The following is a 20,398-nucleotide window of genomic DNA, read 5'->3' as shown; positions in this document are numbered from 1 at the left end:
CTTAGTAATTGGTGTTTTCTAAGTGCTGAGAATTGTTCTAATAAAATAATACCTATACCTCCATTGCACCTCAAGTTGGAATGAACTACACTGACGCAATCACCTTCCTTTCCTTGCATATAATCTAGTTGTGAGAATTATCCCTGCCTGCCTTTTCTCTTCACTGCATACAAGTGTCTGAGCTGCTCCAGCTGAGACCCCAGTTGATTCTGGAGACAGCTGTTGCCTGGCTACTTCTTGGAGTGCATTTAAGTTCTACTCAAATCTTTCCTCTGTATAATGAAATTATGCTGAAAATAAGTAGGTCCGCTATGGTCTGCTTAACCTGAGAATTTAGTGAAGAGGGAGCAGCTGGTTGCAACCAGATGGAATGACTTTGTGCATTTCTTCATAGTCATAAAGAAAAGAAAAGTAAAATACCAAAATATTTGATATAGGAGTAGGATTGCTTGCATTCAGTTATATTCAAATGGCATCGGAATATTTTCTTTGTGCTTCCATGCAAACATATCAAACTACAGCTGAAATAAACTGTTTTGAAATATATCATAACGAGCTGTTTTACAACTAGTTTACATTTACTTGAACCCAAGGTGCCACTGACTAATGGAAATGTAACTGTTCTTCTATGCTGCAGATATTTGATGGAAAACAGATTCCACAGAGAATGGTTGATGGGTGGAATGCCTTTTTCTTTGATGACATGGAAGAACTGGTAATATTCGAATTCCAAAGTGTTCACTAAAGCATCAGTCTTGTCTATGTGGGGAAGTTTTGCCAGCTATGCTAGTCTAAGTTTACTAGTATAGTTAAGTTGTTATAATTATTTCAACGTAACTTTCCATTATTCTGAAATAAATGGCTTTGGGGAGGGATGGGTTTAGCTTAAACGCCTTCCAGAGCGACAAGCTCAACAAGGAAAGAACTCTATTCCATCAGCATGAGAGTGCAGCACTGGGACTTAGATCACTATAACTACAGAGGGTTAAAATTCACACCTTAATTTATATAGTTATAACTGTCCCATGTAGACAAGTTCCTACTTATGGTATAGCTTAGGGGCAGGAAAGTACTTTGTTGGTTGTACCTGTATAAACTGTGTCTTAAATTGCATGTAGAAAAAGCGTTTGCCTTCTCTTGGAAAGAACACTGAATCACTAGGAGAACTCTGGTTAGGGTTGCTGCGATTCTACACTGAAGAATTTGACTTCAAGGAATATGTGATCAGCATTCGGCAGAAGAAACTATTAACCACCTTTGAGAAACAGTGGACATCCAAATGCATTGCCATTGAAGGTACTTTATTGGATTTCTGTTCTGTTACCTAGCAAGAGAAGAACGCAGTTGTTTAAGGGATCTCTTCTGGTGATTTATTGGATCTTATGGCAAACCCTGGTTAATGCTTCTGAGAGTTCAGTTTGCCAGTACACACATGGGAAAACAAACTCTTAACTTTTAATATAACTGTAACCCAAAGTTATCTTCTCCCACCTATGCTATGAATATACTTACCATAGGACCAATCAACATGGACATATATTCATAAAATGGAAGAGAATTTTGCATTGTAACTTTTATGAACTCCTACATATTTTTCCTCCTTTATACAGATCCTTTTGACTTGAATCATAATCTTGGTGCTGGAGTCTCCAGAAAAAGTAAGATCTCAATGCCTGCTGCTGAACTTGTACACAGCAGTTTTTACAGCAAGGTGCCTTTCTGTTTTCCAATGATTTTGTCCTTTTTTCAACAGTGACCAATTTCATAATGAAGGCATTTATCAATGGGCGAAAACTGTTTGGTACCCCATTTTATCCAGCAGTGGGAAGAGAAGCTGTAAGTTCACATGGTTTGTTGTACAGAACTTGTACATGTTTTCCTTTGTTCATCAAAATGGGACATTCAGAGCAAACTGTTGTACTTTCTTGCTCACTTTCATAGCCATAAGACATACAATGAGATTAATAATATATACAACTCAACATAAGGCTAAGTACCAAGCAAAGTATAGTACTGGAAGCAGAATTACAGTCCTGTAGGCATTTTCAGCATTCTTGGAAAGTGGGCTGTATTTGTATTGGGGCCATTGGGAAAGCAAGTGTTACCTTGGCAGCTTCCCAGGAACACTTGAGTTGTGATAGATCAATTGATTTAAATTGTATTTGAGAAGAGCGGGGAGTTAGTATTTCTGTATTTTATTTGATTAAAACTCCAGAGCTGGGGTTAGTATGGAAGAGTCCGTGTATACGCCTATCTAGACCCAACTGCCTCTGGTTATAAATGCATATTCCAGTATTGAGAGTCAGTGCAGGTCATCTCTCAGAGTATAAACAGACGCTGTGGAGTTTCACTGGCATTTACAGGGACCGTTGTCCCCAAGAGGTCAGGTCCCTGCTGCTTCTGAGACTTCAGGCACCCTGTCCTGCAGGGCAGCAACCCTAGGTGCCACACCCTAACTTGGGGCGCATCTCTGGAAGAGTGGAGGTGGGTCTGCAGGTGGGTTGGCAGAAAGATAGGTGTGCCAGGGGAATTCCCAGCACCTACAGTAAGCAATCAGATGTCCTCCTGTTTGGCCCCTTCTACATGTTACAGGTATCACACAGTTAATCAGTTAATTATACATTACCTTGAGACCAGCTACACATGCAAAGTATTTGTCATGCTATAAAAAGCTCTAACCAGCTATGAAGTTAGACCTTGAAAATGTATACTGACTTTATAGCTGGTTACTATCAAGCTTTAATTTTGCAGCAGCAGGGTCATTCCTATGGTTAGTAGTCCTGACAGCTGACAGGGCTCCCAGTCGCATGGGAGAATTGTGCCAAGTTGGGACTGGGAGTCCCACAGCTGAGCTGACTTAGCCACAGGAGCTGCTGACTGTTACAATACTAGAACTGGGAAGCAGCACCCTGCATGTGCCAGGACTGAGAGTCCCGTAGCTCCAGATGCTGGGTTCCTGCTGTGTGCCTCCTGGTGCCTGGGCCCAGCTGGGTCACAGCAGCCGCGGGGGTGCTACTGCAGTTCCCAGCCTCAGGGGTTTCATGCAGCTCTAAAGCTGGAAGATCATGGCAGCTGCGTCTCCCAGCCCCAAGAATGCATTGGGCCCAACCACAGCTGAAGCTCCCAGCTGTGGGAGCTTGCTTCTTGCTGGTATATTGGGAGCATTGCACCCCCCTGCACCAGCAGTAAGGCATGATGGGATCTAATGTGCAATGCCCCCTGCCACGTACGTGTGTCATGGTAGGAGACATGATTGTGTGGATCATATATTAGATCCCATTGCGCCTTTACCTGCATGTGTAGAGGGACCCTACAAGGCATCACAAATTATGACAACCTTTGGTTACAACAGCATTTTTAGGCACTTGGAGTGCAACAGGGGGCTAGGAAGTCTGTTTGATTGTAACTTGTGCCACCACAAAAAATGTTATGGCAGCACAAAGGTACTGTTTGTCTGCACCCTCAAGGAAAGGAATACAGGGCATCCAGGAGTGAAAGTCTGGAGGTGCCACCACCTTTTCAGTCTTTGAAGGAATCTTTCCTGCTCTTCAACATCTGTTTTATGTTAGTAAATGAATCCATTTTCCAGTGTGATAGTCTTATGTCTTTCTTCAGGAATACTTCTTTGACTCCAAAGTGTTGACAGATGGGGAGCTGGCACCTAATGATAGATGCTGCCGTGTCTGTGGAAAAATTGGTCACTATATGAAAGACTGTCCAAAAAGGAGGAGGTGGGTAAACTATGCAAAACTGTTGTTTGAAATTAAAATATATTTAATCTAGACGGTCCTATTTAGTCAACAGAAGTTTTATGATGTGGCAATTTAATACCGATAAGGAAAACATTGCATTATAGAGAAAATAAAGAATTTTTTGTATCTCTGCTTCCAGGTATACATCTAAACATGCCACTTTGCAGTGTTTCCTCAAAGAAGTGTTCCCACATATGCGCACACATCAAATGAGCAAGATATGCGCCAAAAGCATTCTTGAATTATCTGCTCTTAATTACGTGCCGTTGTGTAGCCTTTGTCAGTAATTATTTTTGTTGTTTAGATCAGGGATATAAAAGACACAGTTTGTGGACCAGATCTGGCCCACAGAGCCCTATCTAGGTCGCATGTTGCCTGTGGGTTTTAAACTAGACCTACATGCCACATGTGGCATGCCTTGGCCCTGCATGCTGCATGTGGTGTACAGAGCCAATCCAGGGCACAGGCTGCGCACAGAGTGTGGGCCGCATCCAGAACACAGACTGGTCCTGTGCCACTCATCCAGCCTGCCCGCCCTTATGAGTTTGTCCCTGGTTTAGATTATAACCTTTGAGATGGAGCCATGTCTTACTACCTGCTTTTATAGCACACAACTTACAAATGGTAATATGGATTATATATTTTGACTATGATTAAAAAGAAGCAAAGCATAGGAAAAGATTTTTATTCAGTTCTTCACTTTCATTCCAGTTTGGCAAACCTTCTCCCTAGCTTCTTCCAACAGTTAGCATTTGAAAGAAGGTTACTTTTTCATTTTGCATTAGTCAGTGTTTTTACATGCTAAGCCCAGGTTGCTAACATAGCCTTACAGAGAGGTCATACCAATGCTGTACCCAACAAAGGGGGTAGGTAGACAAATGTATATTTGAAGTTTCAAAAGGGAAGGGAAGCTGCTGTTACAGACAGCAGCTGTTATGCTATAACAGTTATGTGTACAGAAGCCTATAGTAATACAGATGTAGCAAACCTGCTCCAGCTTTAACCCTGCTTCATCCAGGATTTAAGTTTGAACAATTTAACTCATGTGCATGTATCTGAGTATAACAATGCTGTGAACTCCCGATCAGCAACAGCTCTCTCCCAATCTGAAACTGCTCTAAGTGCACATTTATCTAGTAAGCTCATTAACTTGTCTCAAACCATTCTTCCCTAACAAGAACAAGTTGAGGTAGTTTTTTCTTGAGGCTCTGAGGTGGTCGTGTTCCAGTACATCTAGTGTGTGTGCTACCACTTCATTGGCAAAAGAATTACAGAACTGTTCAGAGATCTTTTCTTTTTTGGCACCACCATTAATGAACTTTATTGTGCAGGCTGAAGAAAAAGGAGAATGAGAAAGACGATGAAAAAGAAGTGAAAGAAGATGATAGGGAAATGAGAGAGAAGAGATGTTTCATCTGTGGGGATGTGGGACATGTTAGAAGAGATTGTCCTGAATTTAAACAAACTCGACAGAGAAATAACAGTGTACCAGGTAAAAGTAGTCTTGTGCGTGATTGTTGTTACTGGATAATTCTGAGGCCCTTTGCTTTTACAGCCTTCATTGCCATCTTAAATTTGCAGAACATGACATTTGCTGTCCTTGTAAGCATAAATGTCTTCCTAAGTACCCTCTTTCACTAAAAGGGATGTTGCCTCTTGAAGAAGAGTTTTTAAATGGGTGAGTGCAAAAAGGTGTGTTCAAGTCATCTTTCCATTCTTTTGATCCTGGACAAGCTGGGGGATTAGTTTGGATTCCAAGATGACTTCGCCTCAAGAATAGTCACCCTGTGGACTGGTTTGCTGGCAGAGGATCACCAGAATGCAGAACTGAAGTCTAAAAGCATAAGCGCATACTGGGTCAGACCAGTGGTCAATCTAGTCCAGTAGCCTGTCTCTGGCAGTGGCGGGAGTGGTTGCTTTATAACAGTGGTGTTCAACCTCCAGTCCGCAGGCCTAATCCAGCCCATGGAGTTGTCATCCAGCCTATGAGGCTTGCAGCAGGTCTGGACATTTGTTGGTAGGGGAGTAGTAGCAACATTAATTGCTTCCAGAGCTGTGGCGATTAATGGTGCCACCAGTCTCCCACCACCAAATTTCCAGGCCTGTGGGGAGCCCTGCAGTCCAAACAACATGGCCCTGGCATGGCAGATTGCACAGCTGCCCAGTTTCTCTGCTGCTGGATCCAGTGTGTGGGGTTGTGCTGGCATGACAGATCACACTCACCAACCGGCCCTGTGCTGTATCTGGCCAGAAGATTGACCCTACACATGATATCCAGCCCATGGACGATCCCTGTGCCATTGATCCAGCCCATGGGGCCAGAGAGGTTGAATACCAGTGCTTTAGAGGTAGAGTATTTAACTGGGTATATCTAGAGTGATCTATCCTCTATTCATTACCCTCCCTGGCATCCATAATTGGTTTAGAGATGCCAGAGAATACATCTCTGACTGTTCTTTTTCAATAGCTATTAATAGATATGTTATCCATAAATTTGTCTCATCCCTTTTTGACCCTCGCTATACTGTCTGCCCCTACAACCTCTGGTGGTTTTGAATTCCACAAAGTAACTATTCACTGCTTAAGTTTTTTTTTGTTCTAAACCTGTCTCCTACTAATTTCAGTGGGAGCATCCTAGTTCTTGTATTCTGGGATTTGGTGACTAACAGTTCCCGTTCACTTTGTCCACCCACTTCATGGTTTTGTAGACCTCTATCCATATATACCACTTCAGCTTTCCAGGTTGAAGAGTCCTAGCCTTTTTAGTCTGTCCTGGTATGGCAACTACCTCGTAGTCCTGATCATTTCCATTTTATTTTGAATTCTCTTCTTAATGATTCTCAACATGTTGTTGGATTTTTGGTTACCTCTGCACCTTTTGCTGATGTTTTTAGAGAGCAATCTACACTGCCTCCAAGGTCTCTTTTCCTGAGTCATAACAGCTAGTTCAGAACCCAGCATCGTGGATGTATTCTCAAAGTTATTTTTCTCCATGTGCATTACCTTGCCCTTGTCAGTATTTGAAGTTCATCTCCCTTTTTTTTTTCGCCTGCTCGCTTAGCTTGGTGAGATCTTTCTGCAGTTCCTTTCTTTCAGTTTGGGATTTGACTACCTGGAATAATTCAGTAGTCCAAGCTACTGGTACACCCATATCGCACCACAGTACTACACCAGGTTACACCATCCACTTCTGGTGGATGTGTAAAGTTGGCTGTGACAGCCATGCCACCTCAGAATTTCTTTCTGTAACTGCAGTCTCATCTGTTTCATGCCACCTGATCAGTGGAAAGCAGCCAGAACAGGGATGAGGATATAAATTCTTGTTCACTGAGCCCTACAGAGAAATAGACAGCAGATGGCATACTCTGTTACATTCTGTGGCCACAAGGAGAAGGTGGCTTACCTAAAACTAAGCTTTATTTGCCTTATTATACAAATACCATTCCTTTTATGTTGCTTACCCTTGTCCGTATTGAAGTACTTTGTCACTGAAAGTAGATTTTGACAGTCAAGGTCAGAGATCTTTCACAGAGAGATCAGTGGTGCCTGGATCCAGAATTTTGGGTGATACGTCTCTCAGAATTATAAGGATCTTTGTCGCATCTATTCCTCTGTGATAAAGTGCTGTTTCTCATGGTCAAGAGTTGTATTAAGGCCACAAGCGTTGGATCCCCAGGCACAATCTAGTGGTCGGAGAGGGTGCAATAGCAGTAAAGATGTGAGAAAATAGCATGCTATGGGTGTTAGGACTTCAAGTGGTTAAGATCACAAAGTCCCTTGGAACTGTGTGGGAGACAGATAATGAACTGGAAAAGTGGAGTAAGGTGTCTTTGGGAGGAAGGGATTAAAAATATAACTGTATTAGAGTGGGAAAGGGGGATATACTTGAACTGACATATTAATATATTTGAACCTTATTTGAGGTTATTACAATGCTGCTTTTTGTACATCAGATATCATAGACTGATATTGATGTTAACTGAATATACTATTTATGAACCCACTTAAAATATCTCTTGGGAAGATCTTCTCTCCCTGTCTCTATTTGGAATTGTAACATGCTCAGTCACATACATGGGGTGGTGCAGACACTAAGGCGCATGGTTGACAGCTCAGAGGCCTCAAGTTCAAGGTCATAACAGGCAAAGGTTCTTTGGGTAAATCTGATATCTTTTACTAGGCCAACTCAGATAGTTTGAAAAATTCTTCTTAGCAAGCTTTTGGGCACAAACACCCTTCGTCAGGTTGAGGAAGCATCTGCAGAAGGTCTGTTCTCTTCCTGGATGGAGTAGTAAAGCAGCCAGAGGTCAGTACCTATTCGAGAAAGCCACTCAGTTAAAATGTAAATTGAGGTGGTCAGTAGGTGAGAGACAGGTGAGTTGGGGGGAAATGAATGTAGCTGTAGTCGGAGGGTGAGAGACAAGAGGGTGGGGGGGAAGGGAATGAGAATAGATGGTAAAAAGTGGAGCATTTACATGGGGAGTCAGATTTAGGCAGGTTGGATTTATGATACATGACACACAATGTCTATATGTAGTCAATGAATTTTTGTATCCAGTAGGTTGATGAAGTGAAGTTCATAGGTTTGTTTGTGAAAGGTATTTTGTAAATTCCCTCTGATGACTAGAACTGAGAGATTGGAGAGAGAGCGATTGTCCTGTGAGAAATGTGCACCCACAGGTAATTGGGTATTCTTGTCGTTGGTAGATTTTTGGTGCGCAGTTGTTGTATGGTTTCTCCTACGTATTTTCCATCAGGGCCTTTTGGAGCAGGTCATAGCAGAAGCACTCTCAGTGCAGCCTGTCAGGTTCCAGTGAATGTGATTTCTGCTAAATGCTTTGTCACACAGGGACATGAAAAAAGGAAAGGAAAGTCTCATACTGTGAATAATAGAGATCTTGTTTTTTTAGCAGGCCAGAAAAACAACACTAATTTTAATGTCAGGAGCAGTCACTGTTGTAATGGAACGTTTCCCGCTCTGTGCTACTTCGTACCTCCCTGATTCGTGAAGGTGCTACTGTATAATGCAAAAATTATTTCTTTTAGGTAGAGAGACTGTTTAGGATGAGGAGGGGTCTTAGGCTGCAGTTGTTGAGGAAGGACTGGACCTTGATAGTTCAAAATTTCAGAATGAGGCAAGCTGAGTGGATGTTAAATAAAAAGTGATTAACATAACTACAGTTGTATAATTGCCATAATGAATAACTTCCTTTAAAATCACTTAAGAAGGAAACAGAGTCTGGTTTCAGAGTATTCTATTTTACTCCACAGTCAGGAATTGTATAAATAACTGTCTTAAATTGCCTGATTAGTATATAAAATAATAGTACTAAAAATCATGATGGTAGTAATAAATACAATGATAATGATCACACAAAACGCTTCATAAACATTAACAAAGTGTCCATCCCTGTGGAGTAGTTTAATCTAATCTCATAAAGACTCAAAGGCTTTGGCTAAAATTTTCAAAAGTATTTCAGTGACTTAGCCTTGATTCTAATTTCAGAAGTGATTTAGGTACCTAGGTAGGTGTAAGTTGAGAGGAGTTAGGATTCCTGTGTACATAGGATGTGGGATCATAAGTGATAAAAAATACTTAAAAAATATTTTCCTATTTGTTTTTTTGTGAAAATTGTCCTACCATTGGTAATGCAGGTAACACCCAACTGTTTCTAGTGGTGGGAGAGGAGTGGGTGGGCACTGATTTAGATGGGACTCCCGTGTCTGCTGGCTGAGAGAGCCTTGCCTCTGCTGCAATTCACGGTGATCAAAGCAAAGTGCAATTTCTCATTATGCTTCATCCATTGCTGACACTTGTCAGTGGAGAGGCATTTTGCCCCTCTACGTAGGACAAATGACATTAAATTATTTGTCCAAACCACATGGCGAGTTTAGATTAGAATTCAGGGGTTTCAGGCTCCCAGGCTTATGCTCAGTCTCCTATAATATTATCTCCTGTAATTTATATTCAGATGTCTTTTTTTGATGCTTTCTTTAGGTGCTCAGTTGGTCCGAAGCCTGGTGAATCCACAGCTTGTGGCTGGGTCAGTTCAACAAGTGGAACGACCCTTACACACTAGACAACCGTCAGAATGTGTAAGTTCTAATTAGTTTGATAGTTTTGAAATAAAAGCCTTTTACCTGTAACAGTCAGCAAACCTGGTCTGTGCTACTAGAATGTAATATGCTGTTCTGGGTAATTAAGGACAATACTGCCCTTAACATTACATTACTGATTAGTGAAATTATTTGGGTTGCCAAGGAGTGTTGCTTGGAGACCACGTATAGTCTCTCAAAATGGAAACTCTATGGACAAGATTCATTCTGTGCATGAAGCAGTTCTCAAAGACCATCATTGCTATGAGTCAGGATACCCCAAGAGGCTGAGCTTTGAACACTGTGCCTAGTTCTCATGATAATGAGAACTTGAGAAATGCATGTAGAAAAAAACTGAAGTTCAGCTCAACTCTGCTGTACAAAAGACTGCAGTTTGGGGAGGATTATGATTCTGTCTCTGTCCCTGGCTTAGGAAACTGGAGTCTGCTGGGGGGGAGATCATCAAAGGTAGGGGAAGCAGAAGGGGAAAAGAGTCTTTTCATGGAAAAACCGGGACGCTGGTATTTCCCACCTAAGGTGTGACTAAAGTGGAGAAAGTTCAGTATATATTAAAGAAAAAAGTTTTCCTGACTTGTTTGTAAAAATTGTCTCATCACTGTAGAGCTAGATAAACAGCTTAACTTCCCCCAGGTGAAGTTTGTTATCCAGAAGTATTTAACTAGTCTCAGCTTCTGGCATTAAGGAACTCCTTAGGTACAATACAGGAGAAATTCATTGATTTTGAACGAATTGTCTGCTATTTGAAGTAAGCAAACACACAGGCATGAAAGCTGCTGCACCGTAACTAGACTTTGTACAGTTACTTTGAGAACTGTATATTTTAGGTATAGAGTGTAATGAATTAACAAAATATTAGCAGTTGTCCTGCAGCATATTGTAAAGATGATGCAGTCCTGTAACCGTGCTGCTTCCCATGTGATCTGCTATTACGAGCGGGTTTGAGGTTGGAAGCAAGTTCTCAATTGCTACTTTTAAAATTGTATTTGATCTGTTAAACCAGTAATTGTCTCTGCCAGTTCTCTATTCTTGTGTTTTCTTCCTGATTTGATGCCCCTTGCACAGCAGCAGGGACCAGTCCCAGCATTTCCCATAGAAAGTCACCAGGCCTGTCACCATAAAGAGCCATTATGCGGGCTGACAGTGTGAAAGAGACACCCAGGATTGGGAAAGAATTAAGAGAAGGGCTAGTCCCTCTGGCTAATAAAGGGAAGTACCTGCCAATCTAGGCCTAGGGAGAGGCAGCCAAAGGGGACTGACAAGCTGTGCAGATACTTTGTGAAGAATGGCAGCAGCAAAGCTGGGAAACTCTCTCACCAGCCAGCGTAATTCATGAAATTCCTTTTCCCAGTGGCAGCAGCTAGCAGCTCTCCCACCTCTCTCTTACTCCTGTATGTTGCTGGAGTAGGGATGAGCTTGGACAGCAAGAGATTGGGCTGCTGCCCGTGGTTTAACATTGCTATGCTCTGAGCCTCTGCCTCATATCAGGAAGTAAAGGATGAGACTGAGTCCTCTGAGTTTCAATTTCTAATTCAATAGGTTAAATACATTGTTTAAAAGTATTGAAAGGCAGCTCTGGAAACGCCCCGAGAAGCACACCGAGTAGTGAGAACCACTCTTGCAGTCTAGTCTGAGGAGGTTGGGGTTGGGGAGATTGTAACCGCTCTTGCAGTCTAGCCTGTTGGGGTTTTATGAGAATGAATTATGTTGTGCAACTCATGGCAGGAGAAATGGGAAGGCTAAGAATCAGAACTGTATATTTGCAGAGCCTCAGTAGCCTGGGGCTGTTCTTGTTTGATATGATGTTTCTGATGGAGGGATGTGCTATGTACAGTTACGGGCCAAATTATCTGCTGGAGAAAATAGGAATCGGTGCAGTTGCCTGTTAACACCAGCAGCGACTTTAGCTCTGCCCATCTCCTGAGCTCAGGGGGTTAACATGTTTGTTGTGGAGCCCTCTGCCTTCCTTGTGAGAATCTTATGCATAGGCTTCTTGTTAAAGAGAAACACTATGACATAGCTAGTAAACTAATCAGAAATACATACTTTTTTTTCCCCTCCAGTCTGATTCGCATCAGTCATCTTACTCTCCACAGCCTCAGCAATTTACACAGACTTCCTCTCAGCCAGCCTCCATTAACCAGACTCAACCACAGGCAATATCCCAGTCTAAGCACGTTCCGCAGCCACAGCAGGGCGCACAGCCACCCCATCAGGTCCAGCTGCCTTTGTTTAACTTTCCCCAATCTCCCCCAGGTCAGTATTCTACCTTGCATAACCTGGGACTGCTTCAGATGCACCACCACCACCACCACCACCACCACCACCAAATTCAGCTCCCCAACACTTCATGGCCTATTCATGGGCCCGTTATTCACTCTGCACCGGGTAATCCTCCTCATTCTGCAAATGTTCCATTTTCTGTGAGGTCTGGCAGCGGCAGCACCACAAATAACCAGAGCAGTGTAAGCTTGAATGATCCCAGTATCATCTTTGCACAGCCTGCTGCCAGGCCCATGGGAATCCCCAGCACTTCTCATGAGGGACACTGGCACAACCCTGTGACTCCAAACTCTCTGGTGAACAATGGCACTGTGGGGAATTCAGGTAACTCTTCTCTCTTGTATCAAACATCTCAGACATTGTGTACAAATGCTAAGTGTTCTAGAACCAGTTAACTCTTTTTAAAACTATTTTAACAACGCCCCCCCCCCCCCAAAAAAAAAAAAAAAAAAAAAAAGACTGAGGCTTAAGGAACTGAGTGACATACGCAGCCTGTACTGTGACTTGGCAATATCGTTTAAAGTGTTTTCCATGAAAAGTTACATGTGTTTGCATTGGCTTTTTGTGAAGCATTGGTAGATCCTGCCATCAGCAGCTCTGGGAAACGCTGGTGCTTTCCACTGGGAAATTCAGTAACGTATTAGTTTGGCAGAATAAGGTGAACCTTTCATGTCAGTGCAAAAAATGCATTTGAATGCAACAGTAGGGCAGAGAATTCAAGCACTCAATTCAGGGCATTCCAATACATTTCTTCAACCTTGACCATCATTCCAACTCTTTGTTTTCGGATCTGGTCTCTATTCATGCTGTCTCTATCATTTGTAAACTATATTACACAGATACCCTTAACGTTCTTGTAACATCATTGTATGGCCAACAATCAATTTGCCACTGGGGAAAAGGGACAGTCGGAGGTGGGTGTTTATCATGTGCTGCCCACAGGAAGTGGTAGCTACATCGCTTTTGGTGAAGATGAAGATATTGCCTTTTATTGTACACTTAACACGGGTAAGAACAACTGGTGGGAACAACTGACAGATACAGTAAACATCCACCCCCTTCATCCCACACCAAGTATGTTGTGTGTCCATTCCCTCAGGTTGTAAAATCAAGCGTTTAAAAGTTAGCAAATGCCAGAATTAAGATTGTTTGTGCAGTTGTAGTATGCCCCCTTTGTGCATCATGATACAGACTTTAATTACACTTTTCTTCCACAGGCCCACTGCATCATTCTTTGCGAGGAATAGAGGACATTTTTCATTTCCTCCTAGATTTTTGTGATACTCACTACTGTGGGGTCTGACTTCTTCATAAACATTCATTAATTTTTGGAACACCCCAGCAAGCTTATGGTGGTGATATCCCCCTATTAAAAATAAGAAACTTGCACATTGAGAGATTAAGATAAAAAGTTTCTGCTAATTTTAGGTGCCCAACTTGAGAGACCTTGGGCTTTAGTTTTCAGAGTACTTTGCATTATATGGCACTTAGTATATTTGAAAAATAGCTCATATTGACTTCATTTGCAGCTGTGAGCAATCAGTACTTCTACAAATCACAGCCCAAGGACTTAAGTTGGGCATTAAAAATGAAGGACAGACCGTTAGTGGCCACTTCTGAGAAGTTTGGCAGGTAACCCTACTACCATCAGACATAATCTCTAATAGACAGGGATATATTTTATTTTTCCAAGGCAGCATGTAGCTTTTTAACAATAAGACCATCTTTTCTTTTGCTACAGTCTCTATACATTTTCCATTTTCTGCAGCAAATTAGAACAGGGTTTTACAGATGAGCATCACTTTTACTTTCTGGATCATACTCACAGAAGATCCAACCTATGTATTGAATAATGTGTGTTTGCGGGGTAGTAAGTTACCATGATGCACATATGTACATGGGAGGCAGGGGTGTTTTTATGGTTATGGAATCAACACTAACTCTGGTATTTCATATCTTTTGAGTGCTTGGCTTTGTGACCTTACTAGTGTTCTTTTAAAACATTAATTTTCCTAGCTGTTGTTCTCATTATTTAAAAAATAATCCAACGTGATATCTAAACAACAGAAATCATAGAAAACTAGGGTTGGAAGGGACCTCAGGAGGTCATCTGTCTAGTCCAACTTCCTGCTCAAAGCAGGACTGTCCCCAACTAGACCATTCCAGCCTGGGCTCTGTTGAGCCTGGCCTTAAAAACTTCCAAGGATGGAGATTTCACCACCTTTCTAGCTAACCCATTCTAGTGCTTCACCACCCTCCTACTGATTGGTTTTCATAATATTTAACCTAAATTTACCTTGCTGCAACTCGAGCCCATTGCTTCTTGTCCTGTCATCTGCCACCGCTGAGAACAGGCCAGCTCCATCCTCTTTGCAACCCCCCTGCAGGGAGATGAAGGCTGCTATTCACTCCTTCTCGGTCTTCTCTTTAAACTAAAGAAGCCCAGTTCCCTCAACCTCTCCTCACAAGTTGTGTCCTGAACCATTTTCATTGCCTTCTGCTGGACTCTTTCCAATTTGTCCACATCCTCCCTGTAGTGGGGGACCCAAAACTGGATGCAGTGCTCCAGCTGTGGCCTCACCAATGCAGAATAGAGGGAGATAATTACTCCTTGATCTGTTGGCAATGCTCCTACTAATACATTCCTCCGGTTCATTAATATAGACGGTCACTTTATACCAAGGGTGTCAAACTCATCTGGCCCCCCAGACTCTTGAGGGTTTTAGTGGACACAGATAGGTGCACGCATCTATCTCACCCCAAGTTTTAGCCCTTCTGTAATTTCCCCTCCAACATTCCTTTGTCCCAGGACCGTCTCGTCGCCGTGCCTGGGTCCTTTTCTTAGTCCCATTGCCTTTTGCAAGTCCAGTCCCTGTTTGCATCCTCGTGGTTCTCATTCTAGTCCAAGTGGTTCTGCTGAGGCAGTCCTGTTTTCCTTTCCAAACTTGCTATCCAAGATGTGGTTTTTCCCATGTTGTTTATCTTCCTCCTCAGTTTTCCAGTTTGTGAGATCCTTGTGCTCCCCATCCAACACAACTGATTCCAGTCCCAGCATCTTTCCTGGCCAGTCCTAGCCTTCCTCTCCTACTTTCAATCTCTGCCCGGCCAAAACATGCAACTTCCTGTGGCCTTTAACGAACCTTGGCAACACTGTTCTCAACTGACAATTAATTATGTAAATTGCTTAATCCAGAGCTATTTGGGATTGGGACTTTTTTTAATTTATTCTAAAAGCAGAACCTAAGATAAAACATGAGCAAGACCAGTCTAAACAGTGGTATGTCTGTTGTTGTTGTTTTTTTTTTTTTAAAAGGCATTTTGCTTCGAATAGTGAGACCCACATGAGAGCTGGCTCCTGCATTGTGGGCCTTGCCTGGTTTTATAACAGTGGAAGCCATCTGCAGACTTCCTGGGGAGCCTGAAAACAGGCTTTTCAAGAGGTGGTGCAGTTACTTTTTAACAACTAACATCAAATTAGAATAAAGATGCCTCATCTTTATATTTTTAAAGGATAGAATATTGCACAACCTTCTAAAATTGGAAGGCATACACAAAGAGACCAGATTTAATAATAAGCACTAGGCATTAATTTTTGGAATACCCTGACTTCTGGGTGCTTGATTTCTCATCTTTCATGCTTCAGTAATACTAGGGTTGTGAACTGACTAGCATACATATTGTTGTATGGTTACTTGAGGGTCTTTTTTATATTTTTAGATAGAAATATATGTTAGGTTGGTATGAAAATGTATGAAGTGTTCAGGAATTGGTACAATTCCACTCTTAACACTTCGTACAGGTCTGTTGTGGTCCTGCGATACAATGATTGCCCCCAAATCTGTGGACTTCGGTGATAATTGAAAACCTTTGCCAGATCAGATGTTAACATTGTTGAGAACTTGCATCCTGTATCGTTAGCGTTGCACATTTCTTCCTGTACTGACCGGGATCTTGTCACGTTCTAAGGGCTGATTCATTTTCTGGCACCAGCAAGCTAATAGTACTACCTTTAAGCAGTGGAGTCATTCAGGTCACAAACAGTCATTTTATTTTAAATATAACTGTTTTATTAAGAATCTAACTTTCCGAAGCTAGCTGCTTTCGGTCCCCGACATATACTTGTTGACGTGTAAGTTGTATTTTGTGATTTACTGTTTAATTATTTCAACTTGCAATATGCTTTTCCCTTTCAATTGAAAAATAGATCAGGGTTTCCAAGGACAGTTTGGTAAAATGAACCCTCCTTCTGTCCCTTGGGACCATGGGACCCCTACCCATTTTCCTCTCCTCCGAGGAGCGTGGCCTTACAATATGCCTCAGAACTACATGCAGCAGGGAAATGCCAGCTATCCACCGAACAAACCTTTCTACCCTCAAGGTACTAGAACAAGTAAATGAATCAACAGCTCATACAACATGTCTGCTGAAGCTATATGTCTCTTTACTGTTTGAATACCATAGAGGCCAATGAATTATTATTCAAAAGCTCAGGCTCTTTGGAACCCTAAGTTTGAATCCCAGGAGAGTTGCATCAACACTTCCTCTTCCCTTGGTAGATAAGTGAAGTCTGTGCGGAGATCTTTTAAAATTAAACCCAAAAATCCTCCTTGCACTGCCTGGACATTTCATGGCACTTCCTGAAATAGCAGGAGGTTTGGCCCCATTTTCCTTGATCACTGATCTCCATGCTTTTACGCGTACGGCCCTTTCACTGCTGCCCTCCCATACTATCGCCCACGGAAATACACATGTGGCTTTAAAGTGATTTTTGTATGACTATGGCAAGACCCTGTAGCTATTTCTCTCGTAAGTAATCCTAACCTACTGTGATCATCTTTCATACAACTTCAGGGAGCTACTTGTAAGTAAAGCTTACAAGATCAGGCACTTCAGAGCCCCATCATTCCATGTGTTGTCATGCTCAGCTCCTCCTGGTTTCAGTGGAAGTTGAGGGCGTGCAGCACTTCGTGGGGTTGGACTCTGAGTCACAAATGGCTTGATCTAAATCCCAGCGAAGTCAATGGGGGCAATCATCTTTCATTCCAATAGGAATTTGGATTGTACCCTAGAATCTGCTCAAAAGGACCCAGACACCATAGGGCTGGGGCAACTTATATAAACCCAGATAGAATCCTTAGCATTAAAAGCACTGTATGTAAGCCAGTTACTTTTGCACTTGCATCCATTGAATGAGGTGAGATTTCCAGGTGAGACCCACATTTTCTACTCTTCAAATTATCTATTTTATTGTATTTTAAAAGCAGTCACATGCACTGATGTGAAAATAAAGATGCATTTTGATTCTGTGGGATTTTTACCAGCTGGATTAAAGCAGCATTATATTTTATATATACGTGAGAGGTAACACAACTGGAATCTCTTGTCACTCAAGTAGATGCTTGTATTCATAAATGTATAATTCAGTGAATATAGCCAAGCACTTTGAAGTACATCTTATTTGCTGAAGTAATTGTAATCCATTTTCTTTTAGCTGGTCCACTGATGCAGAGTAACCAGCGGTTCTCGCTTCTGTCTCAAGGACACCCACACTTGAATATGAATTACATTCAACAGAAAAAGTGAAATTTTATGGGGGGGGGGAGGGGAGAAAAATCAGGTTCTGATTTTAAAATCTTACCACATTCAACATGTTTAGATAAAAGATTATTTAAGACTGTTTTTAAACTGTATCATTTGTACATAGATATGATCTATAGTTTTTACTAGTATCACAAAACTGAGTGATACAAATTTCATCTATTTTATTACCCTATTTTTAAGGGGAATTGTGTTTTTGTTTTATCTTGATAAACTGTAAAGAGAGAATTTTTAAAATTAAGTTCTTTATTTTCTATTAGCTGTATTCATACTTTGGTTGCTTCAAACTTTATATATATTGTTCTAAAAAAATAAAATTAGAAAGGGATTTCATGTGTTTTAAAATTTGTCACTTCTATTCTTTGCAGAACTATGTAGTGCCAAAAAAAACTTTTTAAAACAAAAAATAAAACAAAACTGCGCAACACAAGAATGAAGGTTTTTCCTTTTCCGTGTTTGTATATTGAATTTGCTTTGGTTTATAATTGGGTAACAAATGTAGCCTCATGTGAAAAGTTTGTAAGACGTGACTTAAAGGAGCCTGGGCACAGACAGTGAACTTAATATGCCCCTTGGGGTTTTTCCAAAATCATTGCCTTTTCTATTCACTAACATTTTATTGATCCTATCATTTTCCTTTAAATGCTTCCAGTATGCATGGATGAAGGGAGTGGGCTGCTGCTTCTGCCTTCACAAGCAATCCTTCCAGTTACGTGCAAGTACTCCAAAGAAATCTGACTGCACCATAACGCTCAGTCATGGGGGAAGAGGTAACTTGCTGTTAACCTGGTTCTCCCATATATGCGTCTTGTTCACATTTTGTGTATGATGCACCTCAAAAGGATAGAGGCTTTATTTTACCTGGCTCAGTTGGAGGAGGTCACGGTAAAGTCTTTCTTGACCTTTCTTTGGGTGTGGACAGATAGCAGCTATATGGATCCAGTGATCCCAGTATAAGCTGTTCCAAAAAACTGTTATGGCTTCATGCTTCTGTAGTGATACAGGTGTAGCAAAAGAGCTGTAACAGTTTCATCCAGGATTAAGTTATAGTGATTTAACTCATTAGAATCGCTGCAGGTAACATAACAGGTACATTGTAATGGATGATGTGCGTTCCCCTATGGCAGCTTCCCTTCCATTTTTTAAGTAGTTGGGTAGGTTTGCCCATTGCCTAAGTCAGGCCCTTTCAAGAGAGAGGCATTTCATTTTCTGGCTCTTAATCCTTTATTCATCATTCTTAAGGCAATCTGATTTAAACAGCAAATTTCAGACTATAGCCAGTTTACTCTGCAGCAGTCTTAAAGGTCTCTTTTGAACATGCATAGATGGCTCTGGTGACTACTGTCTGGATATATTTAAGTTAGACACGTTTACTCTGCTCTAAGCCTTTCTTTTCCTCCTAGAATCTCAGTTTTGGAATTTTACTTTTTTTTATATTTAGGCTTTTGCTGCAAAATCAATTTTAAGCGTACAGGATTTGCCCTTCTGAAGTAGGAGGGAGACCACTAATCCTGTTAGCATAGGATTTTGTCACTGATAGTGCCCAGATGCTGTAGAGGCCTCCTTGTGAACAGTTACCAAATAACAGTTCATGGGGGCAATATCTTCTTGATGTTTCCGGTTACAGTTGGCTGCAGGGCCCCTTAGTCCGATCATCACAAAGCACCTCCCCTTTCACCCTGCTTTGTCTCCCCTTTTATTGTTTTACATCAGCAGGGGCCAACTTTTTTGGCAGGCATGCTACAAGTTAAGCTCCATGCCCTCCATAACTACCACTTGGATCCCCTTCCCTACCTGATCTGCAGCTCTACTTTCTGCTCCCTGTCCCCTCCCCAACCTCCATGCTATATACAGAGGCTGCCCATGCCGCTTGTGATGTGGACCACAGGTTGGCCACCCGTTCTATTTTGCCTTTGCCAGAAGAATGCAGGCTTTTGGCTCTTTCCCTTAATTTTCCCTTAACTTGGTTTAATTTTCTTTGTTCTTTGAAACTCTGAGAAACCAAAGTTCAAATGGATTTTTTTCAGGTAACCATAGAGATCCCAAGTAGACCAGATTCATCCTTCTGTGAAAATGCAGACCCTCCTAAAGGGTCTCTTATTTCCTTCCCCACCTAGTCTGGCATTTAACTTGCCAGTACTAAACTTCCTCCAGTCAGGGTGACAGTAGCAGAATTTATGTTGCTTTTGTGTCTAGTTTCTGGTAAGCTCGCCAAGCATTTGCATGAGTAGGAAGACAGAAGGTACACAAAACTAATAATTTACTAATTACTGTCAGCGTGCTTAGAATGAAAACCCCAGAATGTGCTTTATATGCAGTACATATCATCTGTAACGTGTATTATTGATCAGCACAAGAGGCCTAAACCTCAGGCTTTCCAGCAGGCCTTGCTGGCTTGCTCCCACCCTTCAACAACACTCGGGGGCTATTTTGAGCAAGGAGCAGGATGTCTGTACTCTTAACTCTAGTCGTTTATGACTAGCTCCTGGCTCCAAAGTAGGATATTGAATTCTAGCAGAGTCTACCCATCCCTTTTTGGCTACTTGGGGACTCCCTTCTCAGAATTTTGCTGGGCCCCTATTTCTGAAAATTAATTGCCACTGGTCCAACAAACTTGTGAACTTCGCAAAGCTTCTGGGAACACACTATGG

The 20,398-nt window shown here is 41.8% G+C and overlaps 1 protein-coding gene across 8 annotated transcripts in view; it reads left to right on the top strand.

Annotated features, from left to right (window-relative positions):
- ZCCHC11 (zinc finger CCHC-type containing 11) overlaps positions 1–18,177 on the top strand; it is a 73,266-nt gene extending 55,089 nt beyond the window's left edge. For 7 of the 8 annotated variants that reach the window (XM_019531435.1, XM_019531431.1, XM_019531429.1 and 4 more), the window contains 10 exons: positions 638–715; positions 1,119–1,296; positions 1,611–1,658; positions 1,754–1,836; positions 3,616–3,731; positions 5,084–5,244; positions 9,751–9,848; positions 11,930–12,473; positions 16,354–16,527; positions 17,641–18,177. In XM_019531435.1, the coding sequence (XP_019386980.1) occupies positions 638–715; positions 1,119–1,296; positions 1,611–1,658; positions 1,754–1,836; positions 3,616–3,731; positions 5,084–5,244; positions 9,751–9,848; positions 11,930–12,473; positions 16,354–16,527; positions 17,641–17,732 (1,572 nt within the window). In that variant the 3' untranslated portion in view covers positions 17,733–18,177. The other variant, XM_019531437.1, reaches the window with a different exon arrangement.
- The last annotated feature ends 2,221 nt before the right edge of the window (positions 18,178–20,398 follow it).

Source organism: Crocodylus porosus, unplaced genomic scaffold, assembly GCF_001723895.1.
Source record: "Crocodylus porosus isolate Cpor-Errol unplaced genomic scaffold, CroPor_comp1, whole genome shotgun sequence".
Classification (NCBI taxonomy): Eukaryota; Metazoa; Chordata; order Crocodylia; family Crocodylidae; genus Crocodylus; species Crocodylus porosus.
Note: the sequence above shows the minus strand (reverse complement) of the source record. Positions and strands in the feature narration are given on the sequence as shown.